The 17,314-nt window shown below is 35.8% G+C and overlaps 1 protein-coding gene across 1 annotated transcript; it reads left to right on the forward strand.

Annotated features, from left to right (window-relative positions):
• The first annotated feature begins 2,792 nt into the window (after positions 1-2,792).
• Positions 2,793-3,779, forward strand: LOC143389360 (olfactory receptor 10T2-like). Its single transcript, XM_076842483.2, has one exon. The coding sequence runs from the start codon at positions 2,793-2,795 to the stop codon at positions 3,777-3,779; it is 987 nt and encodes a 328-aa protein (XP_076698598.2).
• The last annotated feature ends 13,535 nt before the right edge of the window (positions 3,780-17,314 follow it).

The raw sequence follows: 17,314 nt of genomic DNA on the forward strand, positions 1-17,314 counted from the left end.
CTGTATAATTGAAACATGCAAAAAAGTAGATATATCTAGTTTGTAAGAAAAGGGGATCTAAAAGATGTTTATAGTGAAGAAACAGTACATTTATAGATAGGAAATTAAAAAGCTGGTAGAGGTGAGACTAGGTCTATGAGAAGGAAGCACATATAATATTCACCCCATAGGATAGATGTAGGGCAGTAGCAGAGGGGATAAAAATAATCAATAGCAGAGGGGATAAAAATAATCAAGGTGTCAATAAACAGAATACTATAATTATGGAAGTGACTTATCGGGGTAAAAAATGTGGAAAGAGTGAAAATGTGTTGGATAGTAGCACTCTAATGTCTATAAATCAGGAAACAGGGAAAACCTCTGATATGCAAGGGATATGGTTACTTCTATTCTGAAAATTTTGCATCTAGTACTTGGAGAACATTCTGAAACTGGAGATGTGCCAAAGGAAATTTAAGTCTTTTCTCATAGAGACTGGAATTGGGGAGTGATACAAAATGAGTGGTAGCAGAAGCAATAAGAATGGAAATTTTGCTTTAAAAGTGAATCGACTGAGAAGCCTTCAGAGGAAAGAGCCTTTGAGGAGTGGTCTCAAAGAGAAGCCTCATGCATCTTGATTGAAGATGGCTTGAGTAGATTTATGGCCCACCTCAGGAGACCTGTAGTTGTCGTGGGCCAGCCATGGGCTGTGGGGTGTGAACTATGAGCGTGAGGGGACTGGACTGACGTTGCCTCTCTGGGTGGACTGGAGACATATGTGTCCTTTTTGCTGGCTCTGCCCTTGATCCACACACAGCACATGAGATGGGTGGCTTTCCAAGATGACCATAAGACATCACGAAGCTAGCTCAACCCCCTGAAACCTGACCCCCCTCATTGGGGTGGAACTTTCTCTGAGTGTCTTCCCCTCAATAAAAAAGGGCTTCAGAATGTCCTCCTCCTCTTTTTTTGTCTGCCTCTCTTGTGGGGGCTGGAGTAGAAGGGCCTTTGCTGAAGAATCCCAAGGAAAAGGTATTTTCTCTGTCTCGATGTGATTATTCCATGCCAGCCCAATTCATCTGGGGTGATCCTGAATGACTTAGTTGCATGTCACGGCATGCAGTAGCTGAGCCCTGTGCCTGCGATGTTCTTTCCTCTGATCTTCACATGTTGTTTGCATGTTGTCATTCTACACTCCATTTACGTATGTCACCTCCTCAGAGAGGGCTTCCCTGACTGCACAAACAACAGTAGTCATGAACTCTCACCTCACAGACGTCCTACATCTCTGGTTCCACATTGTGTTTCCCATTCCTAAATCATTGATATTTCATTAATATCTGTTGAATTTATGATCTCCAATAGTCATGCAAACACTCCATACCTCGTGTTTTATAAAACCAGAGTGACAAATCCTCATATAAACTTGTGAGAACTACAGGAGCCAGCTCTGTCTAGCCCTTGTATATTGTCTGGCACATTGTAGGTATTGAGTAGGTGCTGGTCACCTGCCTTGGCTCCTCTTGTATTCTTTGACCACAGTGGCAATGCAAATACAAGACAGCAACTCTTTGGCTAATAACAGAATTGTTTTCTCTTTTGTCTTCATTCATCTTTCACCTTTGTGAATCTTTCAGAATAATTACCAACCAGTACTTCTCTTTTTCCATATCTGCTTCCTCATCACTTTTTCTCCTTCATCTTAAAGAGAAACCAAGGTTAAAACAAAAATTTTATGGAAAGTCCTCCTAACACTTTTTTGCCCTCATCTCCTTTGTGGATTGTGTGTTTAAAGAACAATCAAAACAGAAGTTTGCTTGCCAAATTGATCTGAGGAAATTGAGTCTTTCAGATATGTACAACAGAGCAAACCAGTCAAGTACACTAGCTACAAAATGTCCTGGAGGTTCTGCTAACAACTCAAAAGTTGATCAGAATATAACCAAATTTCCCATTCTGGAATGAGATAGTATCTTCAAAAAAGATCCACGTTAGCCCATTATATTATCTTGGGATATGCACGTGGGAAAGAACTTCAATGACAAGTTCTTAAAAACTGAAACTTTACCGATATGTTTTAAGAACTATTATATTAAGAACAACTAATTTTATACATCTCAAGATTCAGTTATTTTCAAGTATAGGAGCCCACAGATTGCAACAAGTTAAATTGATTTATTTGATCTAATCATTGTCAAAAATATCATCCTTGGAGCCATCATATGTGGAGAGCAAAGATGAAAGAAATTTGGAAGTTCTTTTCAAAAATTTTACTGATATCTCCAGAAATTTTAAATGTTATGTTAGTATTAAATTATTTAAGTTATTGAATTATCTTATTCTATCAATATCTTACTAGGGACTCCTGAGTGCCAGGATATCATTATATTTTTAAAAAAGATTTGAAAAATGTGACGTGTCAAAATCAGAGTAAGCCAAGGTTAAAACAAAAAGTAAGACTTTTATTAGTATTTTGTCTCTTCCTTGCAGATCCAGAATGCAGAGAAGAGAGAGAAAGAGTACTTTTCTGAGTAGAATCCAAGAAGATACTTGGACGCCCTCTGTGGCATTTATATACATTCTCATGCTAGAATCATTCCCCTCATCATTCAGACTCCTGATCCTGACTTTTGCCAAGTACATTTAAGTCTCTTTACTAAAATTCTATAAGAGTTGCCTTATAGAATTTGTCCAGGGACTGAAAATTAAAGTCCAGGCAGCAATAGTATCCGAGGAGATTTTTCCAATTATCGCAGAGTCTTGACCAAGAGCATCTGTGTTATTGGTATCAAGTGTCTATGCCTAACAGGAAGATGGGCAATCACTCAGCAGTAAATACATTCCTTTTGTGGGGATTTTCCAGTTTCCCAAATGTGCAGAATCTCCTCTTTGTAGTAATTTTCTCCTCCCATGTGACCATCCTACTTGCAAATGTGTCCATAATGGTGGCCATCAAGTTCAGTCCCAACCTCCACACCCCCATGTACTTTTTCCTCTTTGGCCTGTCCTTTTCAGAAACCTGTACCACGATGGTAATCATCCCCCGCATGCTAGTGGACTTGCTCTCAAAGAGCAAGACGATTTCTCTTCCTGAGTGTGCCACACAGATGTTTTTCTTCTTTGGTCTGGCAGCCAACAACTGTTTCATCATGGCTGCCATGTCCTACGACCGTTACACTGCCATCCACAACCCACTTCATTATCCCATCCTGATGACGATAAAGATCTGCTTTCAGCTCATGATGGCCTCCTGGGTGGTTGGGTTCCTGATTTCTCTCTGCATCACCATTATTATATTCAACTTATCTTTTTGTGACTCCAACAATATCCAGCACTTCTTCTGTGACATTTCTCCTGTGGTTCACCTTGCTTGTGATTACACTTCCCACGAAGCAATGGCTATTTTTGTGCTCTCTGCCTTTGTATTGGTGGGAAGCTTTATTTTAATTATGATTTCCTATGTCTTCATTGTATCCTTAGTTGTGAAGATGCCCTCTTCAAAGGGAAGGTATAAGGCCTTCTCGACTTGTTCCTCCCACCTCACGGTTGTGTCTATACACTACGGATTTGCTTGCTTTGTCTACCTGAGGCCCAAGAACAGTGATTCCTTCCATGAAGACATGCTGATGGCTGTCACATATACAGTGCTGACACCTCTGCTGAACCCCATAGTTTACAGTCTAAGGAACAAAGAAATGCAGATAGCCCTAAGGAAAGTAGTAGGCAGTGTAATTAAATTTTTTTCTTATTTGACAAATAAAAAAAATCTTAATAATTTAAAAAAAACTACTACACACTAATGTTTAAAACTGAAAAAAAGTGGTTTGTTTACAGTAAAAATCATCATTATGTATATGAAACAATTAAAGTGCTAATTGATATATTCTGGCTTCACCATTTTCCTACTGCAAATATTGTAGTTTTAAGATGTTTTTAAATGTCACACTATGTACGTGTGTGTGTGTGTGTGTGTGCGAGTGCGCTCGCACATGCAGTAAACATGTTAAAATGCTATGAAATGCTATATTTTTGTGATATTATTTGCTTTGGGGGAAAAAGAAGATTTTTATATTAAAGAGAGATGGCAAAGAAGAAAGAAAAAGGAAGCAGGTAAGAAAAGAGAAGGGGAAGAAAGACGGAAGAGAAGAAAGGAAGGGAAGATGGGAGGGAGAGAAGAAGAAAGAACGAGAAAAAGAGATAACTCTTGTAATTAATTTAAAAAGAGCACAGTACAAACACATATAATTTGAATTAAATGTGACGATAGGTGCATCATCCAGAGAAAATGAAAGTCAACTTAAGAGAACAATTTGTTCAGTCTATTCAAACACATTTTTTTTTTTTTACTATACTCTCACATTTATTATAAATGTTTCATTGTTATATAAGGCATACATTTTGGACAAAATCTGTTCAATGTTCACTACTAGTATGAGTTTTCAGATGTTTAATGAATTTAAAATTTAAATACATTTTGGAAATATTATTTAGCTTTTTAGAGTTTCTGGGCACAATGAATTCTCCCAAAATAAGCAGTGTTTAAGAAACATGTAGGTACAATTTTTTTTTTCATTTGTATTTTCTCTAACCAGTATGTATCCATAGGTGCTGAGTATTGGTGAATAAATTTTGGAGGTATTGTCACATTGTCAATCTTCACAATGGTTATTGTGGTGAAGATTAAATGTTGTCCCTTTCTTAGAGTAATGGTACAATGGTCTCATTTGTAGAGCTTTTCTCCAGTGTGTTTTCTCTGATGTCTAGTAATATATGCTATATAATTTAAAATGTTTCTACATTCTCATGTCTTCTTTCCAGAATAAGTAGCCTAGTGATGAAAAGAATTGATTTCTTATTAAAAGCTTTGCTGCATTGTTTCAATTTGTAGGGGTTCTTTTCTGTATAAATTCTGTTGTTAATAGGTTTAGTCTTTCTTTTTAATGTTTATTTTTTAGTTGTAGTTGGACACAATACCTTTATTTCACTTATTTATTTTTATGTGGTGCTGAGGATAGAACCCAGGATCTCACACATGTGAGGCTAGCACTCTACCACTGAACGAAAACCCCAGCCCCAAGGCTTAGTCTTTCTTTAAAAGTATTATCACTTTATTCACATTTCACATTCACCAGGATGTCTTCTGCTGTGGTGAATAAAGTTTTATTTTTTATTAAAAGCTTTTCCACATTATTCACATTTGTAGGGCTATTCTCCAGTGTGAGTTCTGTTGTGGTGAATAAGGCCTGTTGTATTGCTAAAAGCTTTGCCACATTCCTTATATTTGTAAGTCTTCTCTCCAGTGTAAATTATTCTGTGGCAAATAAGGGGTAAAATTTGAGTAATAACTTTGTCACATAATTTGCATTGTGAGGCTTCTCTCCAGTGTGAGTTCTGTTGTGGTAAATAAGGTGTGATTTTTGACTGAATGCTTTGCCACATTCTTTACATTTGTAAGGCTTCTCTCTAGTGTGAGTTCTTCTGTGGCAAATAAAGCCTGTTTTTTGAGTAAAAGCTTTGCCACATTCTTTACATTTGTAGGACTTCTCTCCAGTGAGTTCTGCTGTGGTGAATAAGGTCTATGTTTTGACCAAAACCTTTGCCACAATCTTTACATTTGTAGGACTTCTCTCCACTGTGATTTCTTCTGTGACAAATAAGGCATGATTTGTGACCAAAAAGCTTTGCCACATTCTTTACATTTGTAGGGCTTCTCTCCAGTATGAGTTCTGCTGTGGCAAATTAGGAGTGATTTTAAACTGAAAGCTTTGCCACATCCTTTACATTTGTAGGGCTTCTCTCCAGTGTGAGTTCTTCTGTGGCAAATAAGGTTTGATTTTTGACCAAAAGCTTTGCCACAATCTTTACATTTGTAGGGCTTCTCTCCATTGTGGGTTCCTCTGTGGAAAATAAGACCTTTTTTATACTAAAAGCTTTGCAACATTCTTTATATTTGTAGGGCTTCTCTTCAGTATAAATTCTCTGGTGATGAACAAGGCCTAATTTTTTATATGATTTCTGGTGTTCACTCTCACTTGTAGTTTTTCATATTTTCTTTTGTGGTAAATAGTCAAGATCACAACTTCTATATTTTGCACTTATCACTTTATGAAATATATGTTTTAGGCCCTTTTCTGGTGAATATTCTTGAATATGATTAGGAGTCATGGCCAGGAGGGCCAAGTTTCTATAGTTCTCTAGCATCACATCTCTATATAAATTTTTCTGAGTAGGTTGAAGGCATTCCCACTACTCTTCAGTAAAATGAATGGCTATATCCATAAATGTTAACAGTTCCATTTCCTGACTCTCAGGGTTCTCAGCATTCTCCCTGTGGTTTGTTTTCAGATTCTGCATAGCACAGACACCTGGGCTCCAGATCCAGGACAGAAGTCTACAAAAAGATTTTAAAAATGGCTCAAACACATTTTTGGAATTGGAATGGAATGGATGAATTTCAGGGGATGGAGGGACTGCCAAAAGAGCAATAGACTTTTTAACATACCAATTTCCATGGAAAATATTGAGATATCTGTCAAAGAGCTATTCTTCCTAATTCCTTCTGCCTTAGAGCATTAGGCCAGATGGTTTAACAATTATTTGGTTCAAATTCTCAAGGAACAGATAATTTTAAAATGCTTAGACCATGGAGATAATATTATTTCAACTGTCTTAGACCACGAAGGTAAATAACTTCTAATTTTTGGACCTCATAGTGCTAGAAAGTGCTGTGCATTGCTGCCTTCTGATTGTGTCTGTGGTAGTGAGGTTCTGAAATGAATTGTGGGAAACCAGATGATGAGAGTCCACATGGTTATAGTGGGTGTGCAGTAGTGTATTATTGTGGGTTTGAATTACATTTGCCTGATGATTAATGTCCAGCAACTTTTCATCAATTTATTGACCATTTGTTTATCTAATTTGAAGAAATGCATTTCCAAGTCCTTTTCCCCATTTTTAATTAGATTATTTATTTGAATTTTAAGCATTTTTATAATGATAAATACACATTCCTAATCAGATATATGATATGAACATATCTTCTATCATTCTGAAAATTATTTTTCTACTTTCTTTATTTTTCTAGTTTCTTTATAGTTTCCTTTGGGATACAAGGAAATTCAGTTTTAATGAGGTTCAACTTATATGTTTTTCTATTTTTGCTCATATTCTTAATGTTATACTAGGAGTTAAGTTGGACTCATATCATACAAAAAAATTAATTCAAAATAGAGCAAAGCCCTAAATGGAAGATATTAAACTACAAACTCTCATAACATGGGGGAAAGTCTTCCTGATCTTAAATTACATTAGTTTCTGGCTAGGAAGGGGTCTAGGTAGGCCCCTTGACTGATGTTAATGTTCTGCATGATAAGAGCTGCTCATGTTACACAGGCAAATGCATTTATCAGTAGACAGTGACCATGCACTAAAGACATGCACATTTCACTTCATGTAGATTTGCATTATATTTCATAAGACTTAGAAAACTGAAAGCCAAAGATAGAACTGCAAACTCCAGAACAAACTGAAGTAGGTAGGGATCACTTGGACCAACCAAGCAGAGCCTGCTACAATGTTACAGATATGCTTATGAGCAGGCAAATATTGATATGTACCTATCAGGAAAAGTTGTTTATAAGCCATGTGATGTTTTAGCAAATAGGAATGGAACTAGCAAGTATTAACCTTTTATTTTTTGATGGGACTGTATTTATAACATTTTAACCCTGTCCCCCCAAATAATACTTAGGAGGAAATAGTTATAAGGGAGAACAAATTATTTGCACTTAAGTATACAATTGATAGAGCTTGGATATGAATGCAGGCCTAACTCTGCCCAGTTTTCTATCCAATTGAAAAATAGACACCACTGTAACTCCATATCTAATTTCTGGTATAGTTAGGTGATTTCATTGTATTAAAAGAGCCAAGCAGGAAGAATAATATATGTAATATAATGTATGTGATATATAATTATATAGTACATTTTTAAAACATATATAATACACTTGTGTATTATATAGTACATTTATATAATAATAGGTTATATTTTACATATATATATATATATATATATATATATATATATATATATATATATATATAAAGGTTTTACAATTTACATAGTTTCATCCATAATTTAATGGTTAATTCACTATAAATTATTGTAAATTAGATTTTTTGTTTCCCCTCATTTTCCCTTAACCACTAACTGTACACACATTTGATTTTGTAATTATGTAATTATCACTTGTAAAATCAGCAAGAATTCCTTTGATGAAAAAAAATTAAGGAAATAAGCTTTCACATATATGTAGGTGCCGCAGTCTGGCTGGGCACAATTCAGGAGCCACTTGTCAAAAGAAACTAACTTTATTTTTAGAACCACACACACCAAACAAAACAGCTCCTCCTCAGGAAAAAACCCTCAGAGCCCAATTGCCACCACCAGCTTCCCACAAGCCACTCCCCCCAACAACCAGCCTCTTCACCTCCCACAATCCTCCTGCTCTTGAGGCTGATTGGCTGGGTCACGTGGGCGTAGCCAAAAAAGTCCCCCAATGAGCAGCTCCGTGGCCTGAAAGGGCAGGGAAACAGCCCAATGAGCATCACCGCAGAGGAGCCAATCAACTAGATGTTGCTGGGGCCGCTGTGAGCCAATGTGGCCCCAGCATGTAGGAAACCTGGAAAGCCATTTAAAAACAGAAAAAAAATGAACCTCATGAATGCCTAATTTATGAAAATTTTATTACATTTTCTATCACCTGTAACTCAATAAAACGTACTCTTTTGTTTTTCAGACAATTAAAAATATCAATTACTTTTTCAAACGCTGTAGAAAAGCTGAATCAAAGTTTACTTTTTATTTTGATTGGTTTGAAAAAAATAGAGTTTTCCTAAGATTTGGTAGTAAATAGCTACCATTTTTCTATTATTGAACTTTGCTTTATGAACAGGAATTAAGTGAAACTTCCAGAAATATTCTCCAGTTCAGCCTGGTGAAGAATGTAATCCCAGAATGACCATTATTTTGATCACTTCTTGGGACTTCGATTGAGTAATGATGTCCTGACTTTTCTTATGGCCAGGGGACAAGAAAGTCTGTGAAGTGACCTAAATTGAAGAGGCAGCCACAAATTGCTGTAGGTCTCATTGCCATCTCAAAGAAATATGCTCAACTCAGCCCACTACATCATTCTGCAAGGGTAGAGACTGACAAAACTAGGAAATAGGGTTCCTGTCAGTCTACAGAATTAACATGTATAGCCCAAGGTTGCATGTATCACAGAATACTAGACAGAAAACAACTCCTTCAATTTGCTTCTCAGGATCTGACTGGAAGTAATGGGAATAATTACATATGACATTTTCCCAATCACTAGTTACTTTGAATATATGAAAAAATAAAATATATCATCAATACAAATGGGAAAAGGATGTCACCCAATCACATTGAGAGTTTCAAAACCTAGAAACCTAGATATGACAATTACTCTCAAATTTTGATTTTCTCTTCTTGGAAAGATTTGCCAAACCTTGAAATGGGAATGAGCAAGCATATATAACTCTTTTTTATAATTAGCACATGATAATTATACATAATAGCAAGGTTCATTTTGACATAGTTGTACATGCACGAATATAATTTGCTCCATATTAATTTCCAGTACTTCCACTCTCCTTCCCTTCCTCCCTTCCTCTCTTCTTGCTCCTCACCTCTACAGATATTTCCTCTACTTGTTTACAGTTTTTTAAATTAGTGCTTTATAGACATACATAAAAAATGGAATTCACTGTGGTGTATTCATAGATATACATAGCATAATTTGGTCAATTTTATTCCACAGTTCCTCCTTTTTCCATTCCCTTCTGTCTCCCCCTCAATCTTCTTCCTCTACCCCATTGATAGACTTTGATTTCCATGCCCTCCTCTTTTTCTTGTTTTCTAATTTTGCTCTAGATTTCACATATGAAAGAAAACTTTAGATCCTTGACTTTCTTAGTCTTGCTTATCTCATTTAGCATAATACTATGCAGTTCCATCCATTTACCAGCAAATGACATAATTTTACTCTTTTTTAGGACTGAGTAAAACTCCATTGTGTATATATACCATGTTTTCTTTTTCCATTCATCTGTTGACAAGCATCTGGGCTGGTTCCATATGTTGGCGATTTTGAGTTATTCCACTATTAAAATTTCATAATAGTATGCTGACTTTAATTCTTTTGAATAAATACTAATAAGTGGCACAGCTGGATCATATGGTAGTTCCATATGATTGGTTCCTAGTTTTGGGAGGATTCTCCATACTGCTTTCCAGGGCTAATTTACAATCCTATCATCAAAAGTATGAGTGTAACTTTTCCCTCACATGGTTTCCAGCATTTAGTACTTGTATTCTTGATGATGGTCATTCTAATTGAAGTGAGATGGATTCTCAATGTAGTTTCTATTTGCATTTTCTGATTGCTAGGGATATTGAACATTTTTTTAAAATTTTATAGTCACTTATATTTCTTCTTTTGAGAAATATCTGTTTAGTTATTTTGTTCATTTACTGATTGGATTATTTGGGGTTTTATTGGAGGTTTAGGTTAAGTTTTTTTAGTTCTTTATGTATTCTAGATATGAACACCCTGACAGAGGAGTAACTGGCAAAAATTTTCTCCTTTCATAGGCTCTCTCTTCATGCTCTTATTTTCTTTGCTATGTAGAAGTTTCTTAATTTTACGCTCTCTCTCTTATTGATTCTTGGTTTTATTTCTTGAGTTTTAGGAGTGTTAAGGAAGTTAATGCCTACAACAATTAGTGACCTTTGTTTTGTTCTAGCATTTGCAAAGTTTCTGATCTGATTCCTAGGTTTTTTATCCTTTTTGTGTAGACTTGTGTGCAGGGTGAAAGATATTAGCCTTTTATTTTAAAATATTTTTTATTCTTCTACAAATGTTGATATATAATTTTCCCAGCACTATTTGTTTAAAAGACTATATTTTCTCTAATATGTTTTTGGCTCCTTTGTCTAGTATTAGATGACTGTATCTATGTAGGTTTGTCTTTGTGTCTTCTATTCTATGCCATTGGTCCATTTTGATGTCAATACCATGATATTTTTGTCACTATACCTCTCTATATAGTTTGATATCAGTTATTGTGAGTTCTCAAGCATCACTCTTCTTGTTCAGTATTGCTCTGGCTATTCTGGGTCTTTATTAATCCATATTTCCTTAATAAAATATTAGTAAACTACATTTAAAAACACATTAAGAAAATAGCATACCATGATCAAATGGGTTTCATCCCAGTGATACAAAATTGTCTCACCTGGTTTTTGTTTCCAGTTAACAATGGTCTCATTCCCAGTTTAGAATGAGTTGAGAAGTGTTCTAGTCCTAGTCATAGAAGAATTGTAGTGAATCTTTAATGTTTGGTAGAATTTAGCAGTGAAGATATCTGGACCTGAGTTTTTCAAATGGGAATTTCTTTTTATTATTAATTCAGTCTCTATATTTTATGGGTTTAATATTTCTTCTTGAATTAGTTTGGTAGTTCTTTTCTCATGCTTTCTAAGTATTTATCCACTTAAGTTAGTTTTCTAATTTATTTTCAGAGAATGAGATTCTCTTTCTTTCTTTTTCAAGTGTTTGGTTCTCAAACCTAGAGCCTAGAGTACATGTGTTCATGGTAGGCAAACTCCCTACCATTGAACTAGGAAAGTTCCCAACCCCTCTCTTTTATTCTGATCCTAACAATTTGAGTTTTTTCTTTCTTGATCTTTCCTTTTATCCAATTCCACTGACAAAATCTTGATCCAAATAAAATTCAACTCTCTGCCTTCATTACATCTACATAAGCAGATAAATTTGTGTAAAAAGCAAAACATAATCATCTTGAATGAACTTTCCCAATTTTAATATTCTGAGAATATAGGGGCTGTTGGGAATGTCCAAGACAGTGATAGATGATGAGAAAAACTGAAGTCAAGATCTCACATGAATCACAATGAAATTCACTATTATATATAATATAATGCACAAGAAAATTTTAAAGAATTTTTCATATGAGTCAAATATTTAATATATCCAGCTCACTACCTGTCATCACCTTGAAATGTATCACAGTTAGCTATCCTATGAGTCATCTTGGGTTATTGTATTTTGGTTATAAGAAGATATGAGTTCCAAATTTCATATTAAGTAAAAAATCAATCCAATGTTGACTTCTGGAAGGCTACATGTGGAATCCTCTTCTGTATAATTTTATACAATGTGTAGAAAAATTAAGATTTACATTTTTTTTCTTTCATGCTGTTGAATCCCTAAACTCTAGTGGAAATAAAAATTTACCTTATGAATTCATATAAGTAAGCCATTTAAATTCATCAGGATATTGAACTAGCCTCCAAGGGGCAGAAGTGACCTCTTCTTTCTTAATACAAGTAAGGTGTGCACAGATGCCGCAGTCTGGCTGGGCACAAATCACGAGTCACTGGGCACAAATCACGAGCCACTGAAGCAGGAACAAACTTTATTTTTGAACTGCAAGAAAACACTTCACCCACACTCCCGGGGAATTCTTTCGAACACCATGTGGCTTGTCCAGGAACCCCCAGCCGGAAATATCTCTCCCGGAAATCCCTCCTCCTGCACTTCCCCAACCAATGGGAACTCTCTGGAAATCCCCGGGAATCCCCACTGAGAACTCCAAAGTAGCACGAGAACTCAAAAGTAGCAGCCAAGGCGGATAGTAATGCCTCGCCTGTCAATCAATACTGTTGGCAAAATGCCAAGGGCCATACAGATTTGTCCGTGGCTCTCAGCATCTCCCCCCTTCTGTTTAATTAAACAACAAGCAATGTGGCTTAGGTACCGTGCCTGTTAGGTTGTCCAATTCAACATATGGTTCTTACCCGTCATTGGATGAGCTGACCTCTAGGCGTCAGCCTCCTGTCTTAGGTTGGTACCACTGCAATTGGATCATACCCGTCACTGACTACCGGTCCAGCATACAGCCATACTTGTGGATAGGCCTTTGCACCAGTGGGGAGTAAGGTTCTTTGCCTCACCTCTGTTGGCCCCCAAATTTGGCCTTGGTGCCAGTAGGGGGGTGAGGTTCTTTGCCTCACCTCTGTTGGCCCCCAAATTTTAGACCATCACTAGTAGAAGGGAGGAGGATGCAAAATGCCATGGCACTAAGCCAATTGAGGGCTCCTTTGAAAAATTGTACCACGGTGACATCATCAGCAAAGATACTCTAGCACTACCATAATTTGCTGCACCAACAGATAATTCACAATGCATACAAGTGATACATAGTCCAGACAAATTCTGCAAGCAGTTCAAAGCAGAGGAATGTGTCAATATGTCCATTTCCTCCCAAAGTAAATAGACTCCTTGATTGAGCATTACTTGTTGAGTTATTATTCATTGATGCATCAGTTTATACAGTTTGTTGTGATAACTATCAAAGAAGCTGGAGTTTGGATTTATCTTTGTCTTCACCGGCACTGGGATGAAGATAGGAATTCTGGCAATGATGCTAAAAAAAAAAAAAATTATGTAACATTCCAACAGGTACTAAGAAAACAATTTTTGAACAATTTACATTATCCTGAACAGAATTATTAAATATAATGAAAAGGAAAGGTGAAAGTAAACAAACAGATCTGTTAACCTCCTTATTTGTTCACATATTAAAACAATTTTCAACAGCTGTTTACCCAATCTAAATTAAACCATTAAAATCACGTGAATAAAAAATTCAGAAGTATTTATTCATGAGTGCTCTTCATATATGATATATGGACATACGCACATACAGATATACAACACAAAACAGAAGTGTGCACACATAACATACAACACATAAGACAATAATAAAGGCCTTGTAGCTTTACCTAGGTGAAATCTCCATTGCAATGTTTAAAAACTCCACAGTCAAAAAATAAAACTGATAAGAAAAACATTAACCTAGGTCTGTATGAGCTCAAAAATAAAATAGAACTTTATGATGTGGGAAAAGGCAATAATAAAATAAATATTGAAAAAAGCATCTTGGTTAATCACTGTCGCAGATGCAAGAATAGCCAAACTGGAGCTCTGGATATCAGCTGTTGTGGATTTGAGTCAAATCACCTTTTTTTTTTTTTTTATTTTTTTGGTCTGTAGAATTCGCTTTGGTTAGTTTCTCTGGAATCCAAATTGCCTGTTGTTCTCCCTGTGGAAACACATAAATAGAACTCCGACTCCAGACAATCACTGGGTCAGGACCTTAGTTAGTCTCTCTGGAATCCAAATCGGCTGCTGTTCTCCCTGTGGAAACACACAAACAGACCCCCTATTCCAGACAATCACTGGGTCAGGACCTTTCCACTGTCCTGTTAGAATATCCTTCCAAACCACCTTAGGCTTATGTACATTTTTTGGACACATATGCCTTTCCGCGGCACTAAGCCCTGTTGAATCCAAATTTAAAAAGTTTAGAGTAAAAAGGGTTATTTTAAGTTTGTCTTTGGGAAATATATACCCCTTTCCAATTCCCTCTTTTTGTTTTAATAAGTACATTTTAATAGTTTGATGAGCTCTTTCAACTATGCCTTGTCCCTGAGGATTGTATGGGATTCCTGTTATATGAGTAATGCCAAATGATGAGCAAAATTGTTTAAAAGAGGTAGAAGTATAACCAGGACCATTATCTGTTTTTAACTATTTTGGAATGCCCACAGTGGCAAAATTTTGTAGCAATGAGCTATAATATCTTAAGTTTTTTCTCCGGCATGAAGGGAGCCCACCAAAAATCCAATCCAGAAGAAGTATCAACTGTAACATGCAAATATTTTAATTTTCCAAATTCTGGCAAGTGTGTGATGTTCAACTGCCAAATATGGTTAGGTATCAGTCCTCTAGGATTGACTCCAAGATTAACTTGTGGTAAAACGGTCACACAATTTTGACATTGTTTTTTATTTGTCTAGCTTGTTCCTCAGTTATTTTAAAACACTTTTGTAAAGTATTAGCATTGACATGGAAGCTTTTATGAAAATTTGTAGCTTCTTCTAGTGTAGAGAAAATATGTATGTCATGTGTAGTTTTATCTGCTAAATCGTTGCCCAAACTAAGGGCTCCAGGCAATACTGTATGTGCTCTGATATGTCCTATAAAGAATGGATCTTTTCTGTCCCATATTAGACTTTGTATAGTGGAAAGCAAAGAGAAAACAGTAGAGGAAGGGGAAATCCTACCAGCATCTTCAAGGGATACTATAGCATTAACTATATACTGACTATCAGAAAATAAATTAAATACAGAATCGTTAAACATCACAAAAGCTTGTAAAACTGCATTAAGCTCTACCTTTTGAGCTGATTGTTTGGGTACTAAAAGTGTAAAAGTTTGATCAGGGGTAACTACTGCTGCTGTACCATTATTTGACCCATCAGTGAATACATTTGGAGCATTCATGATAGGTGTTTTTCTTGTCATTTTTGGAAAAACTACAGAATGCAAAGACCAAAAAGACAACAAAGGATTAGATGGTAAGTGATAATCAAATGAAATATTAGATTTGCACATGATTATTGCCCAAGTATTTAACTCATTAGCTAACTCATCAATTTGATTCATAGTATATGGAGTAATAATTTTATTGGGAGAAATTCCAAACACTCCCTTTGCTGCTTTTATTCCTTTGAGTATTAATTGTCCTACAGCCTCAGGATACCTAGTAAGAATAGTGTTAGGAGAATAAGATAAATGTATTCATAATAATGGACCTTCTTGCCAAAATACTCCTGTAGGAACATTTTTTGTTGGTAGTACAATAAATAATAAAGGCAAACTTATATCAATTCTATCCAAATGCATATTTTCCATATATGTTTCAATGATTTTTAATGCCTTTCTTGCTTCAGGCATTAACATTCAGGGTGAATTTGGATCTGATGGACATTTTAGGATATCAAATAAAGGTCCCAACACTCCTGTTGGTATACCTAGATAAGGCCTTATCCAATTTATGTCTCCTAAAAACTTTTGAAAGTCGTTAAGTGATTTGAGTTGATCTACTCGTATTTGAATTTTTGGTGGACGGACAATGGTTGAGGATAATAGAACTCCTACATAATTAATTGGAAAATTTAATTGTACTTTATCTATTGCTATCTCTAGCTTATAATTTCTTAATAAGTTTGTAAGTGTGGCATAACATTCTAGCAATATGTTTTTATCTTTGTGTTCTAATAATACATCATCCATATAGTGAAATATTTGTAGTTCAGGATTTTGATTTCTAAGTGGCTGGATTACTTTGTTAACATAAATTTGACACATAGTTGGGCTGTTAGCCATCCCTTGAGGAGTACTTTCAATTCATATCTCTGATCAGGACTTTCAAGATTCAGAGCAAGGATAGTAAATGCAAAATGTGGACTATTCTCAGGATGAATTGGAATTGAAAAAAATTAATCTTTAATATCTATAACTAAAACATACCAGGTTTTTGGCAAAGCAGACAATTGAGGAGTCCCCGATTGAGCAGGTCCCATAATAACCATCTCATTATTAATGGCTCTTAAATCTTGCAATAATCTCCATTTACCAGATTTCTTTTTGATGACAAAAATGGGAGTATTATAGGGAGATACAGAAGGTTGTATATGTCCTTCCGCTAATTGTTGTTTGACCAGGTCATGGGCTGCTTGTATCTTTTCTTTAGTCAGGGTCCACTGAGGAACCCATACTGGTCTTTCTGATTTCCAAGTAATTTTTATTGTCTCAGTGGCCCTTTCTGAAAATCCAACCCATGTCTGTCTGTTCCTTGATCTATTTGTATTGGTGCTGCTATACCTTGTTCTTGTTTTTCTAATCTTTTTCCTTTCCTAACACCTTGTCTAGCCATAATAGTGGGTGCATTTTGATTGATGTTATTTGTTAATGTCAAACCTAATTGATCTAGGACATCTCGTTCCCATAAATTTATGGGAAGATGATCCAATACATATGGCTGTATAGTTACTTCACATCCTTCAGGATCCTTCCAATCTAATACCATTGCACTTCTATGGGGATTAGTCGCCACTCCCAGGACTCGATGCGTTTGAGTGGCTTGTTGTAATGGCCAATGTTTTGGCCATTCTTGACGAGATATGATGCTAAGGTCTGCACCTGTATCCAATAGCCCATTAAATTCATGTCCTTGAATATTTAGTTTTAGCATGGGACGAGAATCTAAATTTAAAGAAAGCATAGCCCAATCTACACCTGTGGAGCCTAATCCCTTGGAACCTCTTTCTACAGTATGACTGGAAAATTTATCATGTAGGCTGGGTATTATTAGT

This window comes from Callospermophilus lateralis, chromosome 2, assembly GCF_048772815.1.
Source record: "Callospermophilus lateralis isolate mCalLat2 chromosome 2, mCalLat2.hap1, whole genome shotgun sequence".
Classification (NCBI taxonomy): Eukaryota; Metazoa; Chordata; class Mammalia; order Rodentia; family Sciuridae; genus Callospermophilus; species Callospermophilus lateralis.

What these genes read in the sequence shown, in the direction of transcription:
- LOC143389360 (XM_076842483.2), top strand. Translation starts at nt 2,793, where the DNA reads ATGGGCAATCACTCAGCAGTAAATACATTCCTTTTGTGGGGATTTTCC.